This window comes from Pseudoliparis swirei, chromosome 17, assembly GCF_029220125.1.
Source record: "Pseudoliparis swirei isolate HS2019 ecotype Mariana Trench chromosome 17, NWPU_hadal_v1, whole genome shotgun sequence".
Classification (NCBI taxonomy): domain Eukaryota; kingdom Metazoa; phylum Chordata; class Actinopteri; order Perciformes; family Liparidae; genus Pseudoliparis; species Pseudoliparis swirei.
In genome coordinates this window covers 9,948,450-9,971,264 of record NC_079404.1, presented here as the reverse complement: position 1 = coordinate 9,971,264, position 22,815 = coordinate 9,948,450, and the positions used below count along the sequence as shown (strand labels likewise).

Below are 22,815 nucleotides of genomic sequence, written 5' to 3'. Positions count from 1 at the left end.
TGCCCACATACACAAAGGGCCATAAAGAGTCTATTGAGCCATTACACAGATTAATGTATGGTAGAGTGGGCTTGAATTTGAAGTATCCAGCACTCCCCATCTCCTTGGGTATCCAGCCTTCACGGCCATGTTACACCCGGGTGGCTCGGCTAATGAAAGCATCCCTTTTTACATTTTGTTATTCATGCAGCCCTATTTCCAGATTCCATGCGCATCTTAACCCTGTAACCCCTCTATCAGGGCAGCGCACCAACTCCTCTGCACCCACAACGATACAAACTCTTCTGTTTGCTTGAAGATGTGCTCGGTAAGACGTTCTTATGTGCACACAGCGGCACTGCAGAATTCGGTTGTTTCCTGCTACTCATGCTCTGCTGTTATTTTCATAGAAAAGCAATATAACCCTGTCAGACTTAGGACGCTAAGTCTGACAGGGTTCACATTTCCTATATATGTTATGGATTATTTCAAATCAATTTAATCACTATTCAGAATTATGAATTGGTATTATATTTATATTTTTTTCATTGTTCAAATAGAAATAACATGATTGCGATGGGTGCCCTTTTTCGAACAGGCTAAGCACCTTCGATGAAATTATTCTAATTTGCTGGACAATTTCCAATGTGCAATATGAAAGAAATGTAATTGTGCCTCATCCTTGCTGAATAGACTCACTGTTTTGTCTGTACAATGCAGTGAATTGGAAATCTCTTACATGTACTTTGTGATATGAGTCGGTATCCTTGAATACACCTTTTCCTGGTCAAAGCAGATCACCCCCTAATAGCTTTTGGCAAACCCGCCCATTGCTTTGAGTAGCGTGGAGGAACAATTCCTGTGGTCTACGGAAAATATTGTGGGGGCCATTCAACCGAATGCAATATTCCACAGAAGGGCATCAATGGAAGTATTTATTTGAAGAATTGACTCAATGAGATATCGGAACACAACCGTTTTGGCGGTGTGTGTCTTTTCCTGTGTGCACTTGTGCTGGCACCGCAACATAGGAGTGTTTATATAAGATAGTTGTAACAGATAAAACACATCAAAATGTAGCAATTCTAAGTGAGCTCACTTAACTTAGCAGAGCTTCTGCTGCGACTACGGCGCCCCCGACCACCACCTCTGTCTGTGTGTTTTGTTTGTGTCTGGAACAGCTGGATTAAATGTCTGATGTGCCATCGCCAAATGTCACAAGTAGTTCATCCTTCTGGGGAAATAAATTGTCTCTCCCTTAAGCAGAAAGTATGTCGACAGGAGCTACAGCATATGGTGGGAAACGGACAGCTGAAGACGACAGTTTCTGCTCCGTTTTGGCTTTTCTCATTATGATCTGGACAGCATCTTGATGATGAATGTGTCTTTTTGTAGAATTCTTTTTGGGGATAAGATGGCTGAGGGAAACTCATGAATGTTTAATGAGAAGCAAAGCATCATAGGTGGCATGTTGTGTTTCTGTTTTGGTCTCTCTTCAGGTGAAGCTTAATGTTCATTTATCTGAGCGACGGATGACGGAGATATTTAAAACGCTCACGGTGAATTCTAGCTCCAGTGTGCTAACATGCTACAGCCTAGCAGGTGTAGTGTTAGTATGCTAACATTTGTGACTTTGCACTTCACACGAAGTGCAGCTGAGGCGGTTGGGAATGTCTTTCGTGTTTGAGAATTTTTACATTTTTGAAGACAATTAAATGCTGATTTGATCATGACTCTTGATGGTAAGTTAAAGATAACCAAAGTCATTCCATGTCATCCTGAGGGGGACATGGAGGTCTAACATATTTCACGGCAACCCTGGTCACAATGAAAGTCTGTTCCAAACAGCATGGCAGGCAATTTGATAGTTATTGAAACATTTCATTGGTGACCAACTGGCATTGTATTCTCTCGCGCTATTTTACTAAATATTCATAACACTATATGTTCCCTATTTCACTTTGTGAAATTATCTGTCTCCATCAATTTGCTAGTTTTTAAATGCTAAGTATATATACTAAATACAAGATATGGGAACAAAAAAAAGGTTAGTTAATATCCCATTATTGGGTATAGTGTTTGAATGATGCTCAATATTTCATAAATCCAGATAACCCGTGAGAGTCTCATGTAGCTCAAATGATAGCCAGATGATATCTACACTCCTACTGAACCTTTTTTCTATGAACAATGATCATTCTCTTCACTCTAAAACTTAAGATTTCTTTATACATTATGGTAACGCTCCTCCATCAAAGCTTTTCACACCGAGGTGTCCCTCGTGACATCAACTTCCGTGGCAAGATCTGTTGCATCCATTTCTCATCTTTTGCTTTTTCATAGCACACATGCAGCAGCGGTGAGGGAGTTCTGCTCAAGCCTTTGCAGTGGGCTTGCCACGCTCTACCTCCCTGTTGGGTTCAAGGACATATGCCTGTTTCTTATGGCGGAAAAGACTGACCAGTGAAATGTCCCTTTGTTGCCCTGTTTGGAATAGAGCTTACACAGCCTAAGGAAACGACAAATAACTACAACCGTGTTTGTTCTTTATGTTTAGAATTTACTGTACATTAAAAGAATTTGAACCGACAATAACTTAACTTTACTTTTTTCAAATGTCAAAAATAATGTCTCCGTCCCTTAGTTGTTCTGGGCTGACATTTCAGTCACACTGCAGTCTTCTTCCAAATTCAATGTTTCATAATATAATAGTCATTGGGTTTTTTTCGATCGCCATACATATTTGTCCCTGTTCAACATACTTTGTGAAGGAGGCCAACTGGGCCTGACAGTTTTCAGGAAAGGTACACAGCTGGGGAACAACACTTCCACAACAGGAAGACAGAGACCAGCCTGGGTTGAAATAAAAAATGTGTCCATTTACCGAGCCCTCCCTTGCGTTAAATCTGTATACATGTAAGCGACTAACGGTGTGCGCTTGTGTACGTAAGCTTATGAGCATCATGGGGAACTGGATGGAAAAGGAGTGCTGTATGAATAGAAATAGAAAAGAAAAGAATGATGGCACAGAGAAAGATGTATGCTTGGCTGGAGAAGTTAATAAAATTGAAGCTGTGTTATGATGAATAAGGAAAGGGCCATAAAAGAAAATGTATGTAGTGAATCTCCCTGGCGAGAAGCGCTGAACAGCCTGGTGAGCACACCCTGGGGAAGGCTTTTTAATCTGCAGCCCTCCCCAACATTTTGAGCTTCACGGGGAAATGGGCCCATATTCTGTTTGAGCTTCAATAAGACGGAGATATAGAAACCATGAGCTGGACATCGACAGAAATAAAATTTGAAGCCAAAAGAAAGGTGATATCAATATGAATGTGTTTGTGCTGGAGTGTGCTGCCGTCTTAAACAAACAGTTTTTTTGTTTTTTTTAAGTTGTTGAACCCACTGTTACCACATGGAAAAGCTAATTATTGTCTTACAAGAGAGGTCATCGGATGCACCAATGACACAGACACTGCTGTCCTGCGGTAATAGAACAGGCATCTTGTTACCAACATCTGATTGATTAGAGGGACACACACATTGCTCATGTCTTTTTGCTAAAAACCCAAGAACAAATGTACTGCAAGAGTCTCAATGTGCAAAGTGCACTACATAGAGCTCTTGTGATAATAAAGCCATCCAGACTTTCGAAGAAACTACTGACGCACAGCCTGCAGAGTGAAAGCAAATTGACAGAGGGAAAATTGTCCTTTGAGAAGAAGGACACACGGCTAAAACATCCTCAAGTTCAAGTATACAGACTGCAAAGCCACTATTTCAAGCACATCGCAAGACATCAGGTATGCATTACTTTTTCTGCTACACATAGTCACGACATTCAAGTCTCTGAATATCCACTTCCACAGGGTTATTAGTCTCTCTCTTACAATATGTCTTCAACAAACACGTTATTACAGCTACACCTGCATCTTTTTATGATACAAAGTATCTTATTTTCTTTCATATCACTGATTTTCAAGGAGAATGTATTTTGCAATTTGAATAAAAGGAGACTGCAGTCTGATTCTTGAAAAAAACAGTCCTATACCAACTCCCTAATTTACGGATGTAGTAGAAATTGGAGAGGTGTAAAGAACATTGTGTCAATGTTTTTTGTGTCAAGAAGAGCTGGTCACCTTATTAATGTCATATCATGGATTTTGCATATCTGGGTGAGGCAGTAGGCGCCAGATTATTCCAAAATAGATGAGGTTACTCATTTTATTTGGCAGCGTTCTTCTTCAGGAATTTGCTTGTCAGAGAGACTGATTTCAATGAAACATGAGATTGTGAATGGTCAAAGCACAAAACATGTGCATCCCAGATGGCTGTTCTTTCTTTTGAAATGTTTTTTTGTTTCCTTCCTGCATACCGTTTGCAGTTTAGAAGCCCTCCATTTAAATGGGCCATTTCCCGTCAGACAAATATGTCTCTTTGTGAGTATTTATGTATTTGAATGACAATATGTCTGACTTGTTTCCTGTTGCTGGGAACTTAGGCTGGTGAAAGGCAGAACAAATGGTGGGGTAGAATGGTGAGCGCAGCCATGGCAGCTGTTAATTTTTCGCCTGAACTGCTTTCAGAGAAGCCAGTTAGCTTGCTGATGATAAATGCCTCTGTATGCGGAGCTATCTCAGAACTCAGCAGCCTTTAAACCCCGACTGCCTGTGCAAGCTCAGCCCCACAACCTCAGGCCTCCAACCTCAGCCTGTCCTTCAGCGTTACAAGTCAATGGCGGCCTTCCCACGTTCTGGCCAGCGGCTGCTTCAGCCACAGTGGCCAACGTAAAAAAAATAAAAACTCAGTAATAAGGAAGGTAATGCTCATGTGCAGTGACAGGTGAGACCTCCATGACAGTGTGATGTCCGAGGGATCATCACCAAGGCAACGCGTGTAGCCGGGGAAGCAAGCATCTGTGGTTGAGAGAGAGAGAGAGAGTAATGGGTAGTGATTGGGGAGGTATTGGGATGACAGTGATTGCTCTCTGCGTGTGGACAGCCAGACATCTGGACACGATGTAATCTCTGATGGAGTGATGGGCTGAAATTATACCTTCAATCCAGCCAATTCCCTACAGACCAGCTGTTTGCCTTAATTCCTTGAATTCCCTTTCTCTTAGCTCCCGCCTTCTCTATACTTTTCCACCTTCCCTGTTATCAGGTTTCTTCTCTTTCCAGCCTTGCTTTGATCTGTCTTCCTCTTTTTTTTCCTTCATGCACTTCCCTCATTCACTCCAGTCTTTTCTTTTTGCTCTCTTCTGCTTCTCCTCCTCTCCATCACCAGTCAATTCCTGAGAGTCAGGCACAGAGGCAAGCGATACATGATGGTTTAGAAGTTTAGGCAGTATCTGATATGCTGTGAGTTTGGTTGTGGTTGTTGTGATGACAGATAGAATTACTCTATAATCATTGAAGACATGTGTTTAGCATACAAATACATGTACAAAAAACATCTTCCCTTAAAACAAAAAAAATAAGAGTTACTAACTGCCTCTTTAAAAACTGCACTTATGAAATGCAGCTGAATAATTTGTATGTTACTTCTGTCACTGAAGGAATATCTTTCTCACACACAGATTATGGTAATAATGATTTTAGGCCGTGTCTGAAATTATCACCCGCCTTGTTGCCAAATTGATTTCCGCAAAATCATCAGGCTATCCGCCCTCTTTGACTGACGCACAACAGAAAGAGACGTGCGTGCATTACATGTGCAATGTGCTTGCAACCACTAAATAAAAGCAACCCTATTGGCCACAGAACCGGAGTTAGTTTTGATTGCCACTTAAAGTCAACAAAATTCGACTAAATTCAATTCAGTTTATTTTGTCTGACCCAATATCACAAATTAAAAATGTACCTCAGAGGGCTTTACAATCTGTACACATACGACATCCATGACCCAGGACCTCACATCGGATCAGGGAAAACTCCCAAGAAATAGAAAAAAAAACTTTCATAATGGAAAAAGGGAAGAAACCTTCAGGAGAGCAAGAGAGGAGGATCCCTCTCCAGGATGGACAGAATTATATCCAATAACCATCAATACACAGATACACACACACACACATAGACATACATACATGCTTCTTACTGTATGAAGTATGGAGAATATGCTCAGAGCAGACCGGTATTCAGCTGTTTGCAATCGGAGCAGAGGAGGAAGGAACAGTATTGTGTAGCCTACGTTTTCTGTAGGCCACACTAAATACTCTCTGTATTCATTTGCATGTGTACAGTACCCTCCCACCCCGAAAATAATAAGGGATACTTTAGCCCAAATGCATGTTATGTTTTCTTATTGAATATGTCAGACATTGAATAGCATCATTCTTTACATTAAATTATCGTAATATTATTTCTTTTAGTGTATAGAGTATATTAAAAAATACCAAGTAAAATATAAATAAATACAAAAAGATGATTTCAGACCATTCAGGCTTGCAGTCAATTGGAAGAGTGTGAGTAGCGTTTCTGTTAAATGTATTCCTGACACATAACACTCACGAGGTCTTAGTGTCTGTACTGTTAATTACCTTTGCATTGAAAATGCGGAAGGTTATGTTTTGATCGCCGTGTATTTATTTATTTATTTGTATGCATGTTACTTGCATAACTAAAAAAGTATTAAACCGAATCGCATGAAATTTGGTGGGATGATTGGTTATTATCCGGGGACCATTTGATTAGATTTTGGGATCGATCGGGTCAAAGGTCAAGGTCATGAAAAGGTCAAAATCTTCTTTTTACCATAGCGCGGTCAATTTGTATCCAATTGGCATGCAACTAATGCCAACATGTTCATAATTCAATGCCCAATCTTGTGATATGCGAAGGTATGCGCTCTACCGAGTGCCCGTTCTAGTTATACTTGTTATCATAAGTTATTGTTATTTTTAATTATTTCACTTATTTTTAACGGGATATTTTATTTTAGAAAAGTGAGCATACTGACCAAGGATAGTCCAATGAAAGATGCTAATATTGCATGATGAGAAATGTAAAATGAACTACTAAAATAAATTAACTACTTGTTGTCCTAGTGCAGTATTGCGAAGGTTGTGAAAATGTCTATGGAAGGGAACAACTATATTGTAGCTTGAAGAAAATGCTGAACCCAGCTTATGTATGACCTTGTTTGCATATTTATAGTGCACAACTTTCCCCAAACCCATGCTCCAGAGTTGCACAGGTCATCTATTTAAACAGATGAATTATGGAAGAGGATGCTAAACAGGTGGTAGCAACACAATGTCACAGTAACCATCTATTGTTAACTTTCAGTTCTATGTGTTTTTTTAGCAAGGTAGTCCTATTATTGTTTCAACTCTGGCATCATCACAGAGACCTCTCTGTCCCGCAGGAGAGACAGCCGAGGCTTGCAAAGTTTGTGTAGGTGGCTGCTTCAACATGTGTGCATCACACGTCTTTCCTTCCCTGTTTTTGAAGTCCCAGATATCTTCAAGGTAATGGAGACTGACAAGGAAAAGATAATATACTTGGAAAATAAGATTGAAAAAGGGAGAGGGGAATTGAGTGGGAGGCAAAATCAGGGGAACGCAAGGAGAGGTGCAGGATCAGCTCAGGAAGGATGAACCCCTCACCTCCCCTGTCAACTGACAGGCTCAGCAGCTGCGGTCCTGCAGGCGCCAGTTGTCAAGAACAGAGAGAGAGAGAGGAGACTCAGGTTCTTTTCTTTGTCCTCAGGCCTGACAACCAGAACTCCCACCTCCCCAGGACACCCACACCCACTTGCCCACCACACACACACACACACACCACACACACACACACACACACACACACACACACACATATTGTGTTGTTTTTTTTATTAAATAGTGTAAATGTTTTGTGCTTTGCACATTCCTGCTGAGCATTTGTTTCTTTCATTTCACACCCTGTGTGTGTATGTGACAAATAAAACATCTTGAAATCTTGAAATCTTGAAAATCTTGAGTAATGGAAGAAATAGGACACAGCAAAAATCGAAGCAAAGTGATAGAGGGGGGAGGAAGAGTAAGAGCCTCAAGCTGAGAGGCACCAGCCCAAGTATCATAGTCAATTAACATCCCAGCCCAGCACTAATTCTCAGTCTATTTCAGACCATTAATTATGTGCACCATCAGTTCCAGCTCACTTGGCCTGACACAAGTCTTCATCACTTGCCTTGGCCCCTACAAATCCTGTTTTCCCAGAACATAGCTGCAGTTTACATATTCATGCTGAAATGGAGATGAACATTGTATGGATCAAGCCCCCTCTCTGAATCTCTAATTACTGACCACAATATTAGTACTCTGTAACTAACCAACCATTGCATTTGTATGTGATGCTAATATTACATGTCTATATACTCTGTAACAACTTGATATGCTTGGTGATTTATTCGAAAGGTTACAGAGGTCAGGATAGTTTGCTAACATCAATACGGCTTCAGTAGTTATTATCAACAGGAATGGGTGGCACTTTGGTGAGAGCTATCAGCAGGCCCAGAAGGGAATCAAATCAAGTCTGCCCTCTCAGCAGGCTGAGCTGTGTTCCCTATCTCTGGACAGGTTGGAGAAATTGCCCTGGCTGGAGAAATTAGGTAAACTGTGGGTGGGAAGGGTATCAGCAAATTACTTTTCTTCCATATCCTGGCCGCCACAACTTCTAGAGAGGCCTCACGAAACGTGTTGGTCTTTCTGTCTGGCAGGTTGTAAGGTGAACTGGAGCAACGCATGACTGCCCTGTTCTAATGTCACCACCAGCAGGAGCCGCTCCTTTATGTGCCAAAACCAGGAGCTCAGAAAAACAATGGACCACAGTCCAGAAAAACAGTCCACCAATTGCAGTAAGACTAGAATTAGTAGTAGAAGAATGAATTTTAAAAAACTGACCTCAAAACTTGAGGAATCTGCAAAAATGCCATGGTCAGTGTTATCCTGTTTGTTTATACCTTCTGTTTGATTCTAGACAGTCAGAGCTGGCTTTTGGGGTCAAAATCTAAGAAAACCAATGACAGAATGGAAGGAATATATATTGTTATGCAAACAAAGCCACTGGTGAAATGACATCGTCTCATTAGATTGTGCTACGTAATCAAAAAATATACGACTGTGCCCCGAGGATCACACGCTATTCTTCCATCAATGTGTTGTTGATGCAACCCAAGAGCCAGCCTTAATCAATTTTGTCATGTTAGGGCAAATGTAATTGGCTTCCTTATTATGCGACTTTTCAAATGTGTCAATACCCTGTTTAGTTGACCATTCAATTGCTACACGGTGCAGAGTTACAAAACTCAGTCCCACTAATGATAATCAATCGACGAATATCAAATAACCAACATGGACTCTGTGAAGACGAACGAGGCGGTGGCATGAACGGCCACATCTCAGGGGAAAGAGTTAGCCACTCAGCGCCATTGTGTTGTCACCAGTAGCTACCATTGTACACTGCATGAATCGATCATACCGAGATATCGTTTAGCAGAGCCCCAAACACACAGAAACTAGTTTAAAAAGGCGTAGATCACTGTGAAACATTGTCGGTGCTGCGCTGTTCACTTCTATCCCCAGCTAAACCTCTTTGTACCACATGTTGTAGCATCTGAACATTTAAGCAAAGGGGGGAAGAAACACATCCGCACCACAACAGCCGTGGAACTCAGATGAAAGTGCCTGGTCAGCTAACGAGCATCCTCATATCTGTCACATGGTGTGCACCTGTCCTCACCAACCAGAACGGCTGCCTCTACCACTGGCGGCGTTTCCATCTGTACATGTTCACGCCACGTCACTTATTGTGGGTGCAGTGAGGAACACCTAACACATGGCAAGTGAGAATAATTGGACACAATCCATTTCGCACCACCTACAAAACCCACAAATTCTGAAATTTAGTGGGTTGGATGAGGCATCTCATTCTTGATTAAGGTGTTTGAGATCAATTTAAGGTCGATGCTGATGATTGCAGTGGTAGTGTGTTAATTTTGGAGAGTGAAGAAAAAGAAAAGCACTGCTTCTGCCATTTTCTGTAAATGTATTTGAGTTCATGACTGGCTCATAATGACGGCTCCTGACTAGACGTGTCACCTTGCTCGGTGGCCCTAACAGGCATTTTCTTCGACACCATAATGTCAGCCTGCCACAAGATGGAGGAACGAGATGCATTTTAAAAACTTGTGTGCAGAGGAAGCTGGCAGGTGTTGATGGCTGTTCACTCAGTATATGTGTGTGTGTGTGTGTGTGTGTGTGTGTGCGTGGGTGTGGGTATAAAAAGATTGTATTGCAAATTTTGTACTTAACTTTTTATGTTCGTCTCTTTTGGTTGAAACCTACTGTCCAGCAGACAAATCAACATGAATAAAAGCTTAAATAGGACATTCTCTGAAAAAGCTTTTTCCTAACAACCCACACACTGTTCCACACATGACGTTCCATGACGTTCCAGTATTTGTGTGTGTGCTGTATTTGTGTGTGTTTTTTAGGTCATAAAAAAACATGTGATTTAACGAGCCATTCAGATTTGGTTCCCCTTCATCTGTCACATGCTGGCCTCTTTGCAAGAGGATTATAATATCCTCGCCCCCATCTGACTATCTCCACCCACGGCTTGAAAACTGCTCTTGCAAAGATGCGCCATATTATTATGCAGACTGTTCTTTTCTTACTAGGAGGGCCTAAAGAGACAGGTGCTAAAACCGAGCGTCAATACAGGTATATGAGAAAAACGATGTTTTTCATGTTAACCTGTTTGTTAGTATGAACCCAAAATACCAGTAAGAACCTGAAAATGAGCAGAATATGCCCCCATTGAGGTTCAGCGGCTGCCTGTGATTGGCCAACTGCAGAAAGTCATTGATGGCTTTTGGGTGGTCTAAGAGAGAAAACCATTGCTGCGGTTACTCAACAGCCTAACAGAAATTAGACGTCAGTACACAAATATGGCAACAACTAAAACTCAAAGTACTCTAATACACCTGGTTCAAGTCAGGTAGCCATATTGTTGCCTCACAACCTTCAGCAGTATATGAATGCATCCATAAGTACAGAGAGACTAAAAAAGAGCTGCTGGACCTGGGGATAAAGACACTGATCCCATCTCTTTAGGGTGCTTTGTCCAAGTGTCAGGCTCCCTTGTGTTTTAAAAAGATATCGCTCAGAGCAGACAGGCATTTGAGGACTGGACTGAGAAAAATAGCTTTCGGTAATACTACATAAACCGCAGAAATCACACTTTTCACGTCTATCTCTCCTGATAATTTTAATGTGTTTTCTTTTCGGTATCGCAAATCTCTTCTTGGTTTCTGAGTGTGAAGCGATAGTCAAACACACACTGTCCTGTGTGTCTGACTACCGCTGTTACAATATTTGTATTGTAGCCAAATAGTATACATGGGAGACAGTTGTAGTCAAAAGTATGGATTGCTTTGATTTTGTTCTGTAACTAGGAATCAATATTACGATACTTGTTTTTCTATATGAAGAAAATCAATATTGTCTCTTCTTTTTTCTTGCACTGAATTTTCTTTCAAAGATGCACTTTCAGCTCTCTTACTAATGATTCATATCACATCCTTTCATGCGCTCAGCTTTGATTGATTAAAATGATTAAACTCACCTTTTTGCCTGCAAGTCGAGGATCCATTACAGGGAACAGGGAGGCTTGATTCTGTATCACAAATAGATCTTTACCCATTTTTTCTTCTCGGCTGCCCCACATTCGCTGAAGCCCTTCATCTGCCAGGCATTGTTCAAAAATAAAAATGGGGCCTTATAGCAGCCACAATGGTGTTGAATTACATTTCATTAAAGAATGTGAAAGCAACCATAGTCATCCATAAAGTGAAAAATCTAGGGCAAGGTTCATTCCTCTGAGGTTTAGGTAAAACATAGTCCTTGTCATAACTTAAAATCTCTTGTTCCAGATCTTTTAATGGACTACTCTTCTGAGATGCACTTGCTTCAGAGTGGGAATAGGAAAATCAGTTTGAGCTAAATTGATATTAGAAGACAAGGAATGAATAAGAGAGAAGGCACTGAGGGACTTTTTGTGTCTATGACGCTGGAATCACAGAAACTGGGCTGGATAAAGGAATGAAATGGCACAATAATACGTGGGGAATAATGTTGGAGAAGTTGAAATGTCATCCATGAAATTGCTTGTTGCATCCTTTAAAACCTCTTGATTGATGGGTGCAATTTTAAGGCTTAATAGTTTCCCAGTGAAAATATTAGAAAACAAGAACTCCAGGGTTTTCATTGAGGAAAAAGTATCCTTCAACACAATTAAATGACAGCCACTGGCAATATATACATATAGGCGGTAGATATTCAGTATGCAAGATAACCTTAACCATAGGTTTCTCTTGTGAGTGCTATATGCCTATGACTGTTGCTGTAACTGTATTTCTACTGCCCCCTCACTGGCAAAAACCTTATAAACCTCCAACCTTTATTAACAACCCATCTGTTTGTTGTAATAAAAGATTTTTCTTTACTGACAATTAACACCATAAATGGCGAATTTACAGCACAAAATAATGTATGAGGCTGAACAACTAATATAAACATAATGTATTACATTTCACACACATAGATGGAGTGATATGTTCATGCCTCAAGCTGTTTTCTCTTTTCAAGGCTATTCCTGAAGAGGCTCTAATGTAACAGGCAAGAGTTTCTAGCTCCTGAATTTCTAGCTCCTGGTGCCAAATGTAACTGTTACTTTACCCGTTAATGGAGCTGTACAAGATAGTTGGGAGACATCCACTTCTCTAAATCCAACAACATGGTAGTCTTGTTCTGAAGGGCCTATAGTGGAGCATATATCTGCAGTATGGGGGCTGTGGTGCTGATTCACAGGTCACAGTAGTCACGCTATTTTTATTTCACTCTCAATTGGAAGAGGCTTCTTCTTCCTCAACAAAAATAATGAGGCAATATTAGTTGCAACGCTAGAAATGTAGTATATGGGGAATAAAAGGAACTTGGTAAACATGGTACTTTTTGAGGTGGAGGTACTAAAAGTGGTGTGGAGTCTGTCTTTCTTTGGGTCTAGTGGGAAGCTTTGCTGTGATGTATGTTGTTCTGTTTAGCCAATTCTTTTTCAGGCCGTACTATCAATCAAATACATTATAACTGTTGTGTGTGTGTATACATACTGTACATACATACATACATAAATACATACATGCATACATACAGAGCTCTCCTTATGAGCGAGATCACACAGGTGAAATTTATAACAGATTTAGAGTTATTTCATGCTCGGAGTCCATTTATTTTATTCTACCACTTTGACTGAAGCTATGAGGAAAGACTCGAACTTTGCTGGTTGCATTAGTTCCAGCCAGGGTTTTTATCTCAAACTGAACCCAAAGTGGAGCAATGAGAAAAAATTTTCGAGAGTTTAAATGTCAGAATGAATGTCTACTTTCAAAGAAGATAGTCTTTGGTTGGACTCTATTCCGCTCATATTTACGAATGTGTGACCTCAAATCCATAGATGTTTTTTTCATGCCAGTCAAGATGACACATTTTCCGTATTGTGAACTCATTATTATTTATATCAGTCACGCCAATAATGACATGGTTATAAATTGAATAGACAATCCTATGATTATGGAAATGAGACATTGTTCATCTGAACTATGTTAAGAGTGTGATTCTGCATCACTGGGGTGAAATGCGTGTGACACCTTTTACGAGATTTGCAAACCTGTCATAATTACACGAGGAGCTCCCACGGTGAGAAAGCATAGTGGAACAGTTTTCAGTCGAACAAGAAGGGATTGTCTATTAATAAGAAATTATCTCAAAACAAGAAACCTAGCTATGTAAAAACCATAAAAACAAGAGCACCGCTTCGCACAGTTCATGATTTTGAGGTTTCAGTGTATAAATGTAGACAGGTAGACCTTACACATCTGTTTTAATATTCCCTCTGAATTAGAGACGATCTGAGTAGACATGACACAGCGTTAGTCATGATGTGTATCTTTATCATATCGAGTGTCTGGGAGTCTGGTCCTGAGGAGAAAGGGTCAGTCAGCATATGTCCCCTTCCTTCAGGCATATGTCCCCAGCTCTACCTGAGCCCTTCGCCATCTCTCACTACGGTGGTTGCCCTATCCCCAAACGAGCCAGAGAGCCGTGCTGTATGCATTGTACAGATGAAGTGAGCTGGACTCTGAGTATGCTCAGAGGGACGCAGGAAGTCCTGGCAGAGAGGACAGAGATGAAGGTCAACTCACCCAGACTGCGGGCCAACCGTCACAAGTGGACGGACGGGAGAATCACCTGAAACCTGAATTGATTTCTTTGAGTCAGAGGGAACACAATTTCAGATATCGGTTGACCTGCCTTGATGAAATGTGTCAAAGACAGAGAAAGACTTTCACTGACAGCTAAATGACATTTCAAGGGAGAATGAAACTAAACTAGCTGCAGCTTTTCAAAAGTGCCACTGTCCAGCTCCCACTGTCCAGCTCCCATTATGGACACTTCAGACTGAATGTGAACTTCTGAACTACAGCGCTACTGTACCACTAATGAGTATAACACTGTATTTTGAATGCATTCATTCCCCCTGTGTAAAAACACTCAAAGGTTATCTATGTTTTCTTGCAATATCTCACACAAAAAGTGCTGCTTCCCTCTAGGCATGAATTGATGTTTTTTTGTATTATTTCATTTCTAACGGTACAATAGAGGTGTGTCTCTTGGTGCCCTACGTCAAACAGCCGCTGCGGCTGACTTGATGATTTATTAACTTGAAGTATTTGATGAAGCTCTGGTGAAGAAAGCCACTTAAGAGAGTTGATAGCAATGGAAACAATTCCAAGCCAACTTCACAGATAATTAGGCACTTTAGCCGACGGACTTGATTTTGAAATAAGCTGAGCTCCCAGAAACTCACTTATACCTCACCGCAATAAAAACGCTTTAAGGAAATAGTGAAACCAAGTCGAAGAACTAAGAAGCAAGAAATACATAAACTTCACCAGTCTTTGGAAAACATGGCTGTGGTTTTAGTAATCTCCAAATAAATCAATGTATATTAGGGCTGTGTATTAGTATAAGTACAATAAGGCTCTGCAGCGTGTATATGATTTTTTTTTGTGATCAGGATTTCTTAAGATTTTGAGTTTCAATAAAATTGAAGAATATAAAATTTAATATATACTCCCCTGGTTTTCTATAGATATATACTGTAGTTGTGTCATAGTCCATAACATAATTAAGTTGTTTGTAGTATTATGGAATTAATGTATCGTACAAGGCTGAACTTTTAGTTTCTGCAACCCCATAGAAGTGGTTCTATACTGCCTTAAGGTTTCTTATGAATTGACTGCATAAACATATGTTTGAGAAACCATAATTACATGTTAGAGATGAGTTACTGCACTATGTACAGTGTATGGACTAAGTGCTGTAAGTGGGGACCAAAATATTGCCTTTTCTGAATATTCCATTACTTCTGTAATTTCAATAACTAGGCTTTTCTAAAAAAGGAGAAGCGGAAGACTGTCAGAGGTAATTAAAAGATAAGGTGAACAAAACAGTCTGCTGGCCCCAGCTACATTAAGACATTTAGCTTCTGCAGCGGGAGCACAGTATCCCCTCAAAGCACACACGCAGAGACACACACATACACACACACCATAGCACACACTGAATGGATGACGGAGGTGCTCTCCCACCAGTCAACAGACCCCCCCCCCCCCCCCTCACAGGCATGTTCACCGGAGGGAGATGTCTTGCAGTCCCGTGGCGTCGTCCTGGTGAGATATGAAATGTGACGGGTGCACAATGGTTGTCAACATGAATGACTCGTAAACAAGCGAAACATTACAGCCTACACCGCGGTGTTCATTTTTCAAAAGATTGGAGAGGATGTCCAACACCATCTCCAATACCACTTCTCACTCTCTTTTTTTCCACATTGTCTTAACGTGGGCAGGGGAAATATGCTCGCTCCAGTAAACCGTTCCAAACGTGTGGATCATTCAACTCGCTCTGTAACTCTTAAGCACTTGGTTTGTTTTAGCCTCAAGCAGATTATGAACGACAGACTATCTGGGTTTATTTTTTAAACATAGATACGTATTGAAAAACTACGCATTTAACACATATTTATTCAAACATAGTTTGTTGACATGATTAAAAGAAGGTAGAAAAAATAACGATTCTACTCTGTGTTCCTAATAATTACAGGGAAAAAACCCACTTTGTCTGCAGAGGCCGTTTTGCTGCTTTATAGCTGGTGAAACAAGCATCTCTGTGGTTGTATAATGAGTGCAGATGGGGAGTTTTAACGAGAAACTGACACCCTAAGTATTACGGCAGCTACTCCGCCCTCCAGCTGCATGGAAGAGAAGCATAAAAAAGAACAGATTAGAGGAGAATGGTGGATCAACTTCATCAGTTAATTAAACTGTATTGCAGCTTGATGAGCAAATTAATCAAGGCAGCGTGCGGAGTGTCAGGCAGGGCTGAGTTCTTCGATTGCGCTATGTTTGCACCATACAGTATGTTCCCAGGGGCGCATACCTGTGGGGAGCAGTGCTTACCAAGTTAGCAGCCCTAAGATTGTGCACTGGATCGGGTTTATTCAGCAGCTATCAATCACACGCCGACATAAGCCGCATCCATTTAGAGCTCCAGGATTAGACTCCTCTCTGTGAGAATCTAAGTAAGTCGATCAAATTTCAAGAAATACTCAAATGTTTAGGATTATTATTTTAAAAAATATCTACATTTATGTTTGAAGCAAATGCCAGCCCTATCTCAGAGGGCCGAGGCAATACCACTCAAAGTTAATCACATTAATCTGGGAGAAACTTGTCAAAAATATAACTGAATTTTTTCAGCCAGAAAGAAATATCTCTTTAAATCTTTCATCTGATATCTGACTGCCTGAATATGTTGGCTTTGTGTCCTTTATCTGTCACCTCCTTTCATCTACCTCTTCATATCTTTCAAGATTGTGAAGGCTTTTTTTATGATATGGAAATTTTATTTGGCAGTTTGTGACTAAATGCAGTAAATTTATTAACGAGACCGTGGGGAACATTAAAAGTCAATTGAAGGAGGCTATTACTGTAAAAGCAGGATTTTAATTGGGTTGGTCCCTCCACTAAAACTTTTTTTCTGTCTCTTCTCTTTTTTTCCAAGAGCAATGATACTAAAAAGTTATATATTAATGTGTGTGGTAGTCCTTGAAGGAAAGTTGCCCTTTGGAATCGCAGATTCTAGTTTCAGGTGAAATCTTACTGTAGTCAAGTACTTAAAATATAGTCTTTTTTGTGTGAAAATCATCTTTGGTGTGAGGTCAGATGATGGCAGGGCCTCATGGTATCTGCTGCCTCCTGCTGCAGTTAGTCTTGCTAAAGGGCTTCAAGAGAAGAGGGTCAATCTTTTAACCTGATTGCAGCCAACACAAGGTTTTACTACAAAATGTGCCCATTCAGTTGTGAAAACCTGACATGAGCACTGGAGCCATCTGCTCTCTATTTTTTGGGGATTGGTGTTTATGCCCCCAAGGAGTCAGTAAATTGCGTTAGTGCTGTAGCTTTAATGCATCAGATTATATAATCTGTTGAAATTACATTGCAAAGCATACAATTGTCCTAGTTTTGGTAACGTGGTGTGACACATTACAAATGGTTTTAATTGCACTTTAGCTTGTGGCTCTTGAGACGTGCTCGACTCATTCTGCACTTTTAGAGAAACACAGTGTGTGTGTGTGTGTATGTGTGTTTTGGGAGGGGTGTGTGTATGTGTGTGTGTTTGTGCGTGTGGCGGGGGGGGGGGGGTGCGTGTGACTAGCTCGAAAAAGATTCTGAGAGAGCGAGAGAGAGAGAGAGAACAAGAGAGAGAGCAAGAGAGTGAGAGAGAGAGAGAGAGAGCAGGATAGAGAACAAGAGAGAGAAGTGGCTGAGCTGACTGGATAATGACATGCAGAATGCTGCGCTGCTCCAGTCGGTTGAGCCTCCAACCAGATGCTCCTTTCACTGCAGCTCATAAGCAGAAAGAGAGGCTGCACCAACATCTTAACTGCATTCAGCAGTATATTTCCGAGTCGGTGATCATATCCTGGAGCTTATCAGAGTAGATACCCATAGCATGTGGACCTGAGGAGACTGAGGCTAAGCTGGGTTCAAACTTCCTGTGAGACATTCCCTTCATGTTACCAATGTGCTTATGAATGATGCTCTCTGTGTAATGATGCCAGTATTCACTGCAGTGTAATGAATTCCGTGAACACAAACAGATTCGATGATATCATTTCTGTGAGCTCTGAAGCTACATTGAGGCCTTTTAATTGACGCTAAGGTTGTGTCTACAGTATTTTGAAAGGGAGGCACAAAAGCTTGTTTGTGTGCATGTGATAGATGAATGGCTGAAACAAAAAAGGAAAAAAATAGATTGTCTTTTTTAAAGAACCAGATGGCAGCATCAGACAGAAGGCCACAACAGGTACATCAAGCACTGGAGCTCGAGGGATACTCCTAACCACTAACTATTTAATGCATGGACTAAAAACAAGAGTGGACCAAATGCACAGTATGCAAAGCTGTTAAATGTTTATTATTATTTATTTTTTTAAAGAGAAATACCATGTTTAAGAACACATACAGTATGTTAAGTAGGGTTTACAATCCAAGGCAATAATCCATACAGTAATCGGCCTGCGGTGTGTTTTATATGCACATTCCTCAAAGAGAGCATATGTTAATGCTGTGTTGCTCTAGGCGGTGACAGATGTGAACCCCATAGGACCACAGCAACACCATCGAGGAAACAGCTACACTAATGACTTCATGTTAAATGTCCTTCCTTCCATATTGTTTGTTTCATCATGATTGTGTTTAGTATGTTTTAAGAGTTTAACATTATTGAACAGTTTCAAGGCTTTTCTGAATAAAATAGCTTTTTGGTTTGTTACATTATGTTTAGAATCTGGTAAATGTCGTTGCCAACCCAGCTCGTCCTCTGGACTGGACAAGCATCGTATGTGTAAAATGGGCTTCAGGCCAAGGAAGCAGTAACCGTATGCCTCCTTTCATTAAGCTGGACTTCCTACTTTAAAAAGAGCAGTACAGCTAATGAACAATGAGTGCTTTATACAAGGTGACTTTATTACATATATTAATTCATTAATTCATTTATGTATATGCTGTAAGTCAATCATGGAGTTATATAGACATTATGAACTTTATTCTCTTCCGAGAATTACTAATAATGTAAATTCATATTTCATCATAATAGGAAGCAAAACAAGGTGTATCTAAAAAAAAGATGGTTTCTCCTTAGAAATAATAGTTCATATATATGTTATTATGGTGTGTGGATGAATTTGTGTCCTGTTTACAGCTGTTCTTTATTTTTTAACCAAGAACTGTGACTTGACACGTGACCATATTTGGACAAATTGTACATGGTATTTCTGCTTTGTTAGGATGTAGAATAAAGTCAAGGTTGCACCAGCTAAATGATAATGACTAATGGTGTGATAAAGAAATAACAATGAATCACTTTTGAACCTTCTCCACTGTCCAAAAAAAACTTAGACAACCCTCCCTTAAGCTAAAGAAAATATAATAATTTACGAATAGTCCCTTAGCAACACTTTGCTTTCCAAGCAGTCAAGTTTATTGTCACTAAAAGGTTTTTTCTTTCTTTTCTGTGTTCTTCTCTTTTCAGGAAAAAGGAAATATTGCCGTTGTATTTAATGTCGGAACAGATGACATTAATATTGAGGACACGTCAAAGTTTGTAAATGACGGAAAGTACCATATAGTGAAGTTTACGAGGAGTGGGGGTAATGCCACTCTGCAGGTGGATGACCTGCCAGTCATTGAGCGCTACCCCACAGGTGAGTCACCCACTTGTCTTTATTACATCTGCTTCTGCTAAAAAGTGATAACATGACCAAGAGATTATCAAGCCAACAAGTAATGCTTTGTCTTTTAGGATGTTCTTATGTTGACTTGGCATGTGCTTTTTCCAGCAGTTCTTCCAAATAATACACGTGTTGTTGAGTTTTTTTCTCATCTCTGATGTGTATCACTTTACATTAATCAATACTGTTAAACAACCCAGGTCAGTGTAAATGGAGGCACTAAAGCTCTGCCATAGTCTAAAATATAAACTGTATTACAGGGCATCCACCCACCCTGTCAACATGTCTGCATTATATGTCCCATACAAATAAATCAACCACCTACAGTTTATGCTCCTAGAACAGAAAATCAATAGACTATTTACAGACAAATTACAACTTTTACTGTGGCAAGTTATCGTGTGCCTTTTCAATATTTATTTCCTTGCCAATACAGAAGAATGATTGAATTAGGGCAACAGGGTGGACACACCTTTAATAACCTACTCAAATTCAGTGAATGCCTTTAATAGATCTATTTCTTATTCAGAATGAGATGGCAGCTGATTAGTTACATTTAACCATGAATATGCATTTACATTTTAATAATTTTCACAGCATACACCACAATTAAATATCGACAAAAATGAAGTTGCATTGGTTTTCTGTGATTACTAATGAAGATGAATGACCATGAAATGAGTATTCAGTGATTTAATTGAAAGTATAACATATGTTATAAGTTCCACCTGTTATGACGGAAATACATACACTGGCACTTGCTTTTCTAGTGTAGTGGGAACAGGTAAAATATAAACATGGAACTGTGTCTAAGTGGAGATTCATTTTGGGGAACATGCAAGATATGTCATTATTTTTGTTTGGGAAAATATGAAATAATCTACTTTTGGAAATGGAAAACAACTCAGCAACCCTGGTATGTTTCTGCAGAATGTCAAGATATTAGTTGTGTCAAAATGAATTTAAATGCCACTGCATTTGTGTTGTTGAAATTGCATTTTTTTTAACTGCTGAAAGGCTTTGACAAAATCTATAGAGTATGGAAGAAGTGTGACTACTATATGACTGCATAGTAATGCTTACTCTAAGAACTGCACCCCCAAATCCACATTTGTTAGATTGTGAACGTGCATAAAGTGACAAACTCAGCAGAACAAACAGAAGACAAATTCAACCCGTCTCTCCCCTTTTGCAGCTTTGCTTAATGTTTGGTGACCTTTTTAGCGATGACCAGTGCATTCATCCAAATGAAAGAGGGTTTTATGACTGGGACTCAATCTTTGCTGCTTGCCTCAGGTGGAAATGGAAGCTAATGGATTTTGACGTGTTGCGGACATGGCAGAATGCACAGCAGGGTTAAATGCCTCGATGCTAAAATCTCAATCTTCAAACAACAAACACCATCAGTCCCCAAGATACATCCAGATGTGCTGCTCATAAACTAGCGGAAGTTGATGAAAACTACTTCTTTTTTGTGCAGCACTGAAATTGATGGGACACATAATTGTCTCTTATTAAGGGATGTCATACTTCAGAGGGAAATATAATGGAGTTGGCTTCAGCTCAATAGAAAATTAACCACTTGGTAAAACCCTATCACTCAAGATCACTTGCAACCCGTAACTTTCAAAGTTAATAATTTATTTAATGCCTGGTAATTGAAAACATTAAGCAGTATGTCTTATCTTGGTGGAGAACATGTTGTATGGGGAAAAAAGTCTCTAATTCTTGTGAAATGTATAAAGATAGATAATTAATTCCTCGTATGATAAGTGCTGAGTTGTAAATGCTGCAGGGGAGAAATGACCAATCTCATCCTCCCCAATCATGCATCAGTGACAATGCCAAATCTAGCTACCTTATTAGACTCGTAGCAGACTAATTACATCCAATCACAATTACTGTGCAGTTCCTCCCTTCACCCCCAGCACACAGTGCCATTATTCTCTCAGCTTGCATGTAGTTTGATTAGTATCCATGTATGCCTCTAACACACTCATAATAGCAGCTCCCAGCCACTCTTAGGCCACTCACAGAACAACAGTGATTATAATAAGAGTAGACAGCAAAGATAAAATTGATGGCTAGAGAGTGAGAATATTACAGAGAGCAGGAGATTATATGAGAGGGAGCGATCATTCTCAAAGCAAGGAAATAATTGCTTCAACCAGGGCCTACATTGCTGCCCTCACAATCTCATTACAAAGTGTCATACTGCTGCATACTTATGAGTCATTAAAAGTCTTTCGCACAATTACTAGGATCTACAGTATAAATGCTAAACACAGACACATAACTAGCCTTTTATTTGTTGTTGTTTGGTAAATCTTTTCTTTATTCTTGCCCCGCTTTTATTTTGTAGTGGACACACACACAAAAGGCGGGGCAGCAACAACAAAATTCAGCCCTTTCTCCCGAGTCTTGGCCGTGGAAGTAATACCATCACAATGGCGCTGCCAGGCCCGCAGGGTACGGCGCGGTATCCTATCAGAGCACCCAATGAACACTCGCTGCGCACAAAGATAATGGAGAAGTCCCTGGCCCTATTCTTTTACTGCTATCAGAGCATGGTGCACTTACAGAGCTCTCTGTCTCTCCCTGCACTCCCCTCAGCTCTCAGTTCCGTCTTTTTTCTGTCCTTTTTACCCCTATCTGTGCAGCCCTGCCCCCTCTGTTGATCTCATCCTCTGTCCTGTTTTTCCACCTTGCGGTGTGGAGTCTGATATGTGCGATATAGGAGAGGAGGAGGGTAAGCTTTATCCATCAGAGCTTCATCCTATCTGCTCGGGTTTCTTCAGTGTTTCAGCCACCAGCCTCTTCAGCCCATTGTGCGTGCAGTCAACACTGAGCATGCTGAAAAATGGTGCAATGGCTGCCAGGGTAAGGGGGGGAAGGAAACGGAATAATACAAATTAAAGTGAGAGATGTGTGTAGGTTCCTC

At 40.3% G+C, this 22,815-nt stretch overlaps 1 protein-coding gene across 6 annotated transcripts in view; it reads left to right on the top strand.

The window, feature by feature from the left end:
- Positions 1 to 22,815, top strand: part of LOC130206860 (neurexin-1a-like) — a 241,291-nt gene that overhangs the window by 176,840 nt on the left and 41,636 nt on the right. For all 6 annotated transcript variants that reach the window (XM_056435082.1, XM_056435081.1, XM_056435086.1 and 3 more), the window contains one exon: positions 19,676 to 19,847. In XM_056435082.1, coding sequence (XP_056291057.1) covers positions 19,676 to 19,847 — 172 coding nt within the window. The remainder of the gene's footprint in view (positions 1 to 19,675; positions 19,848 to 22,815) is intronic.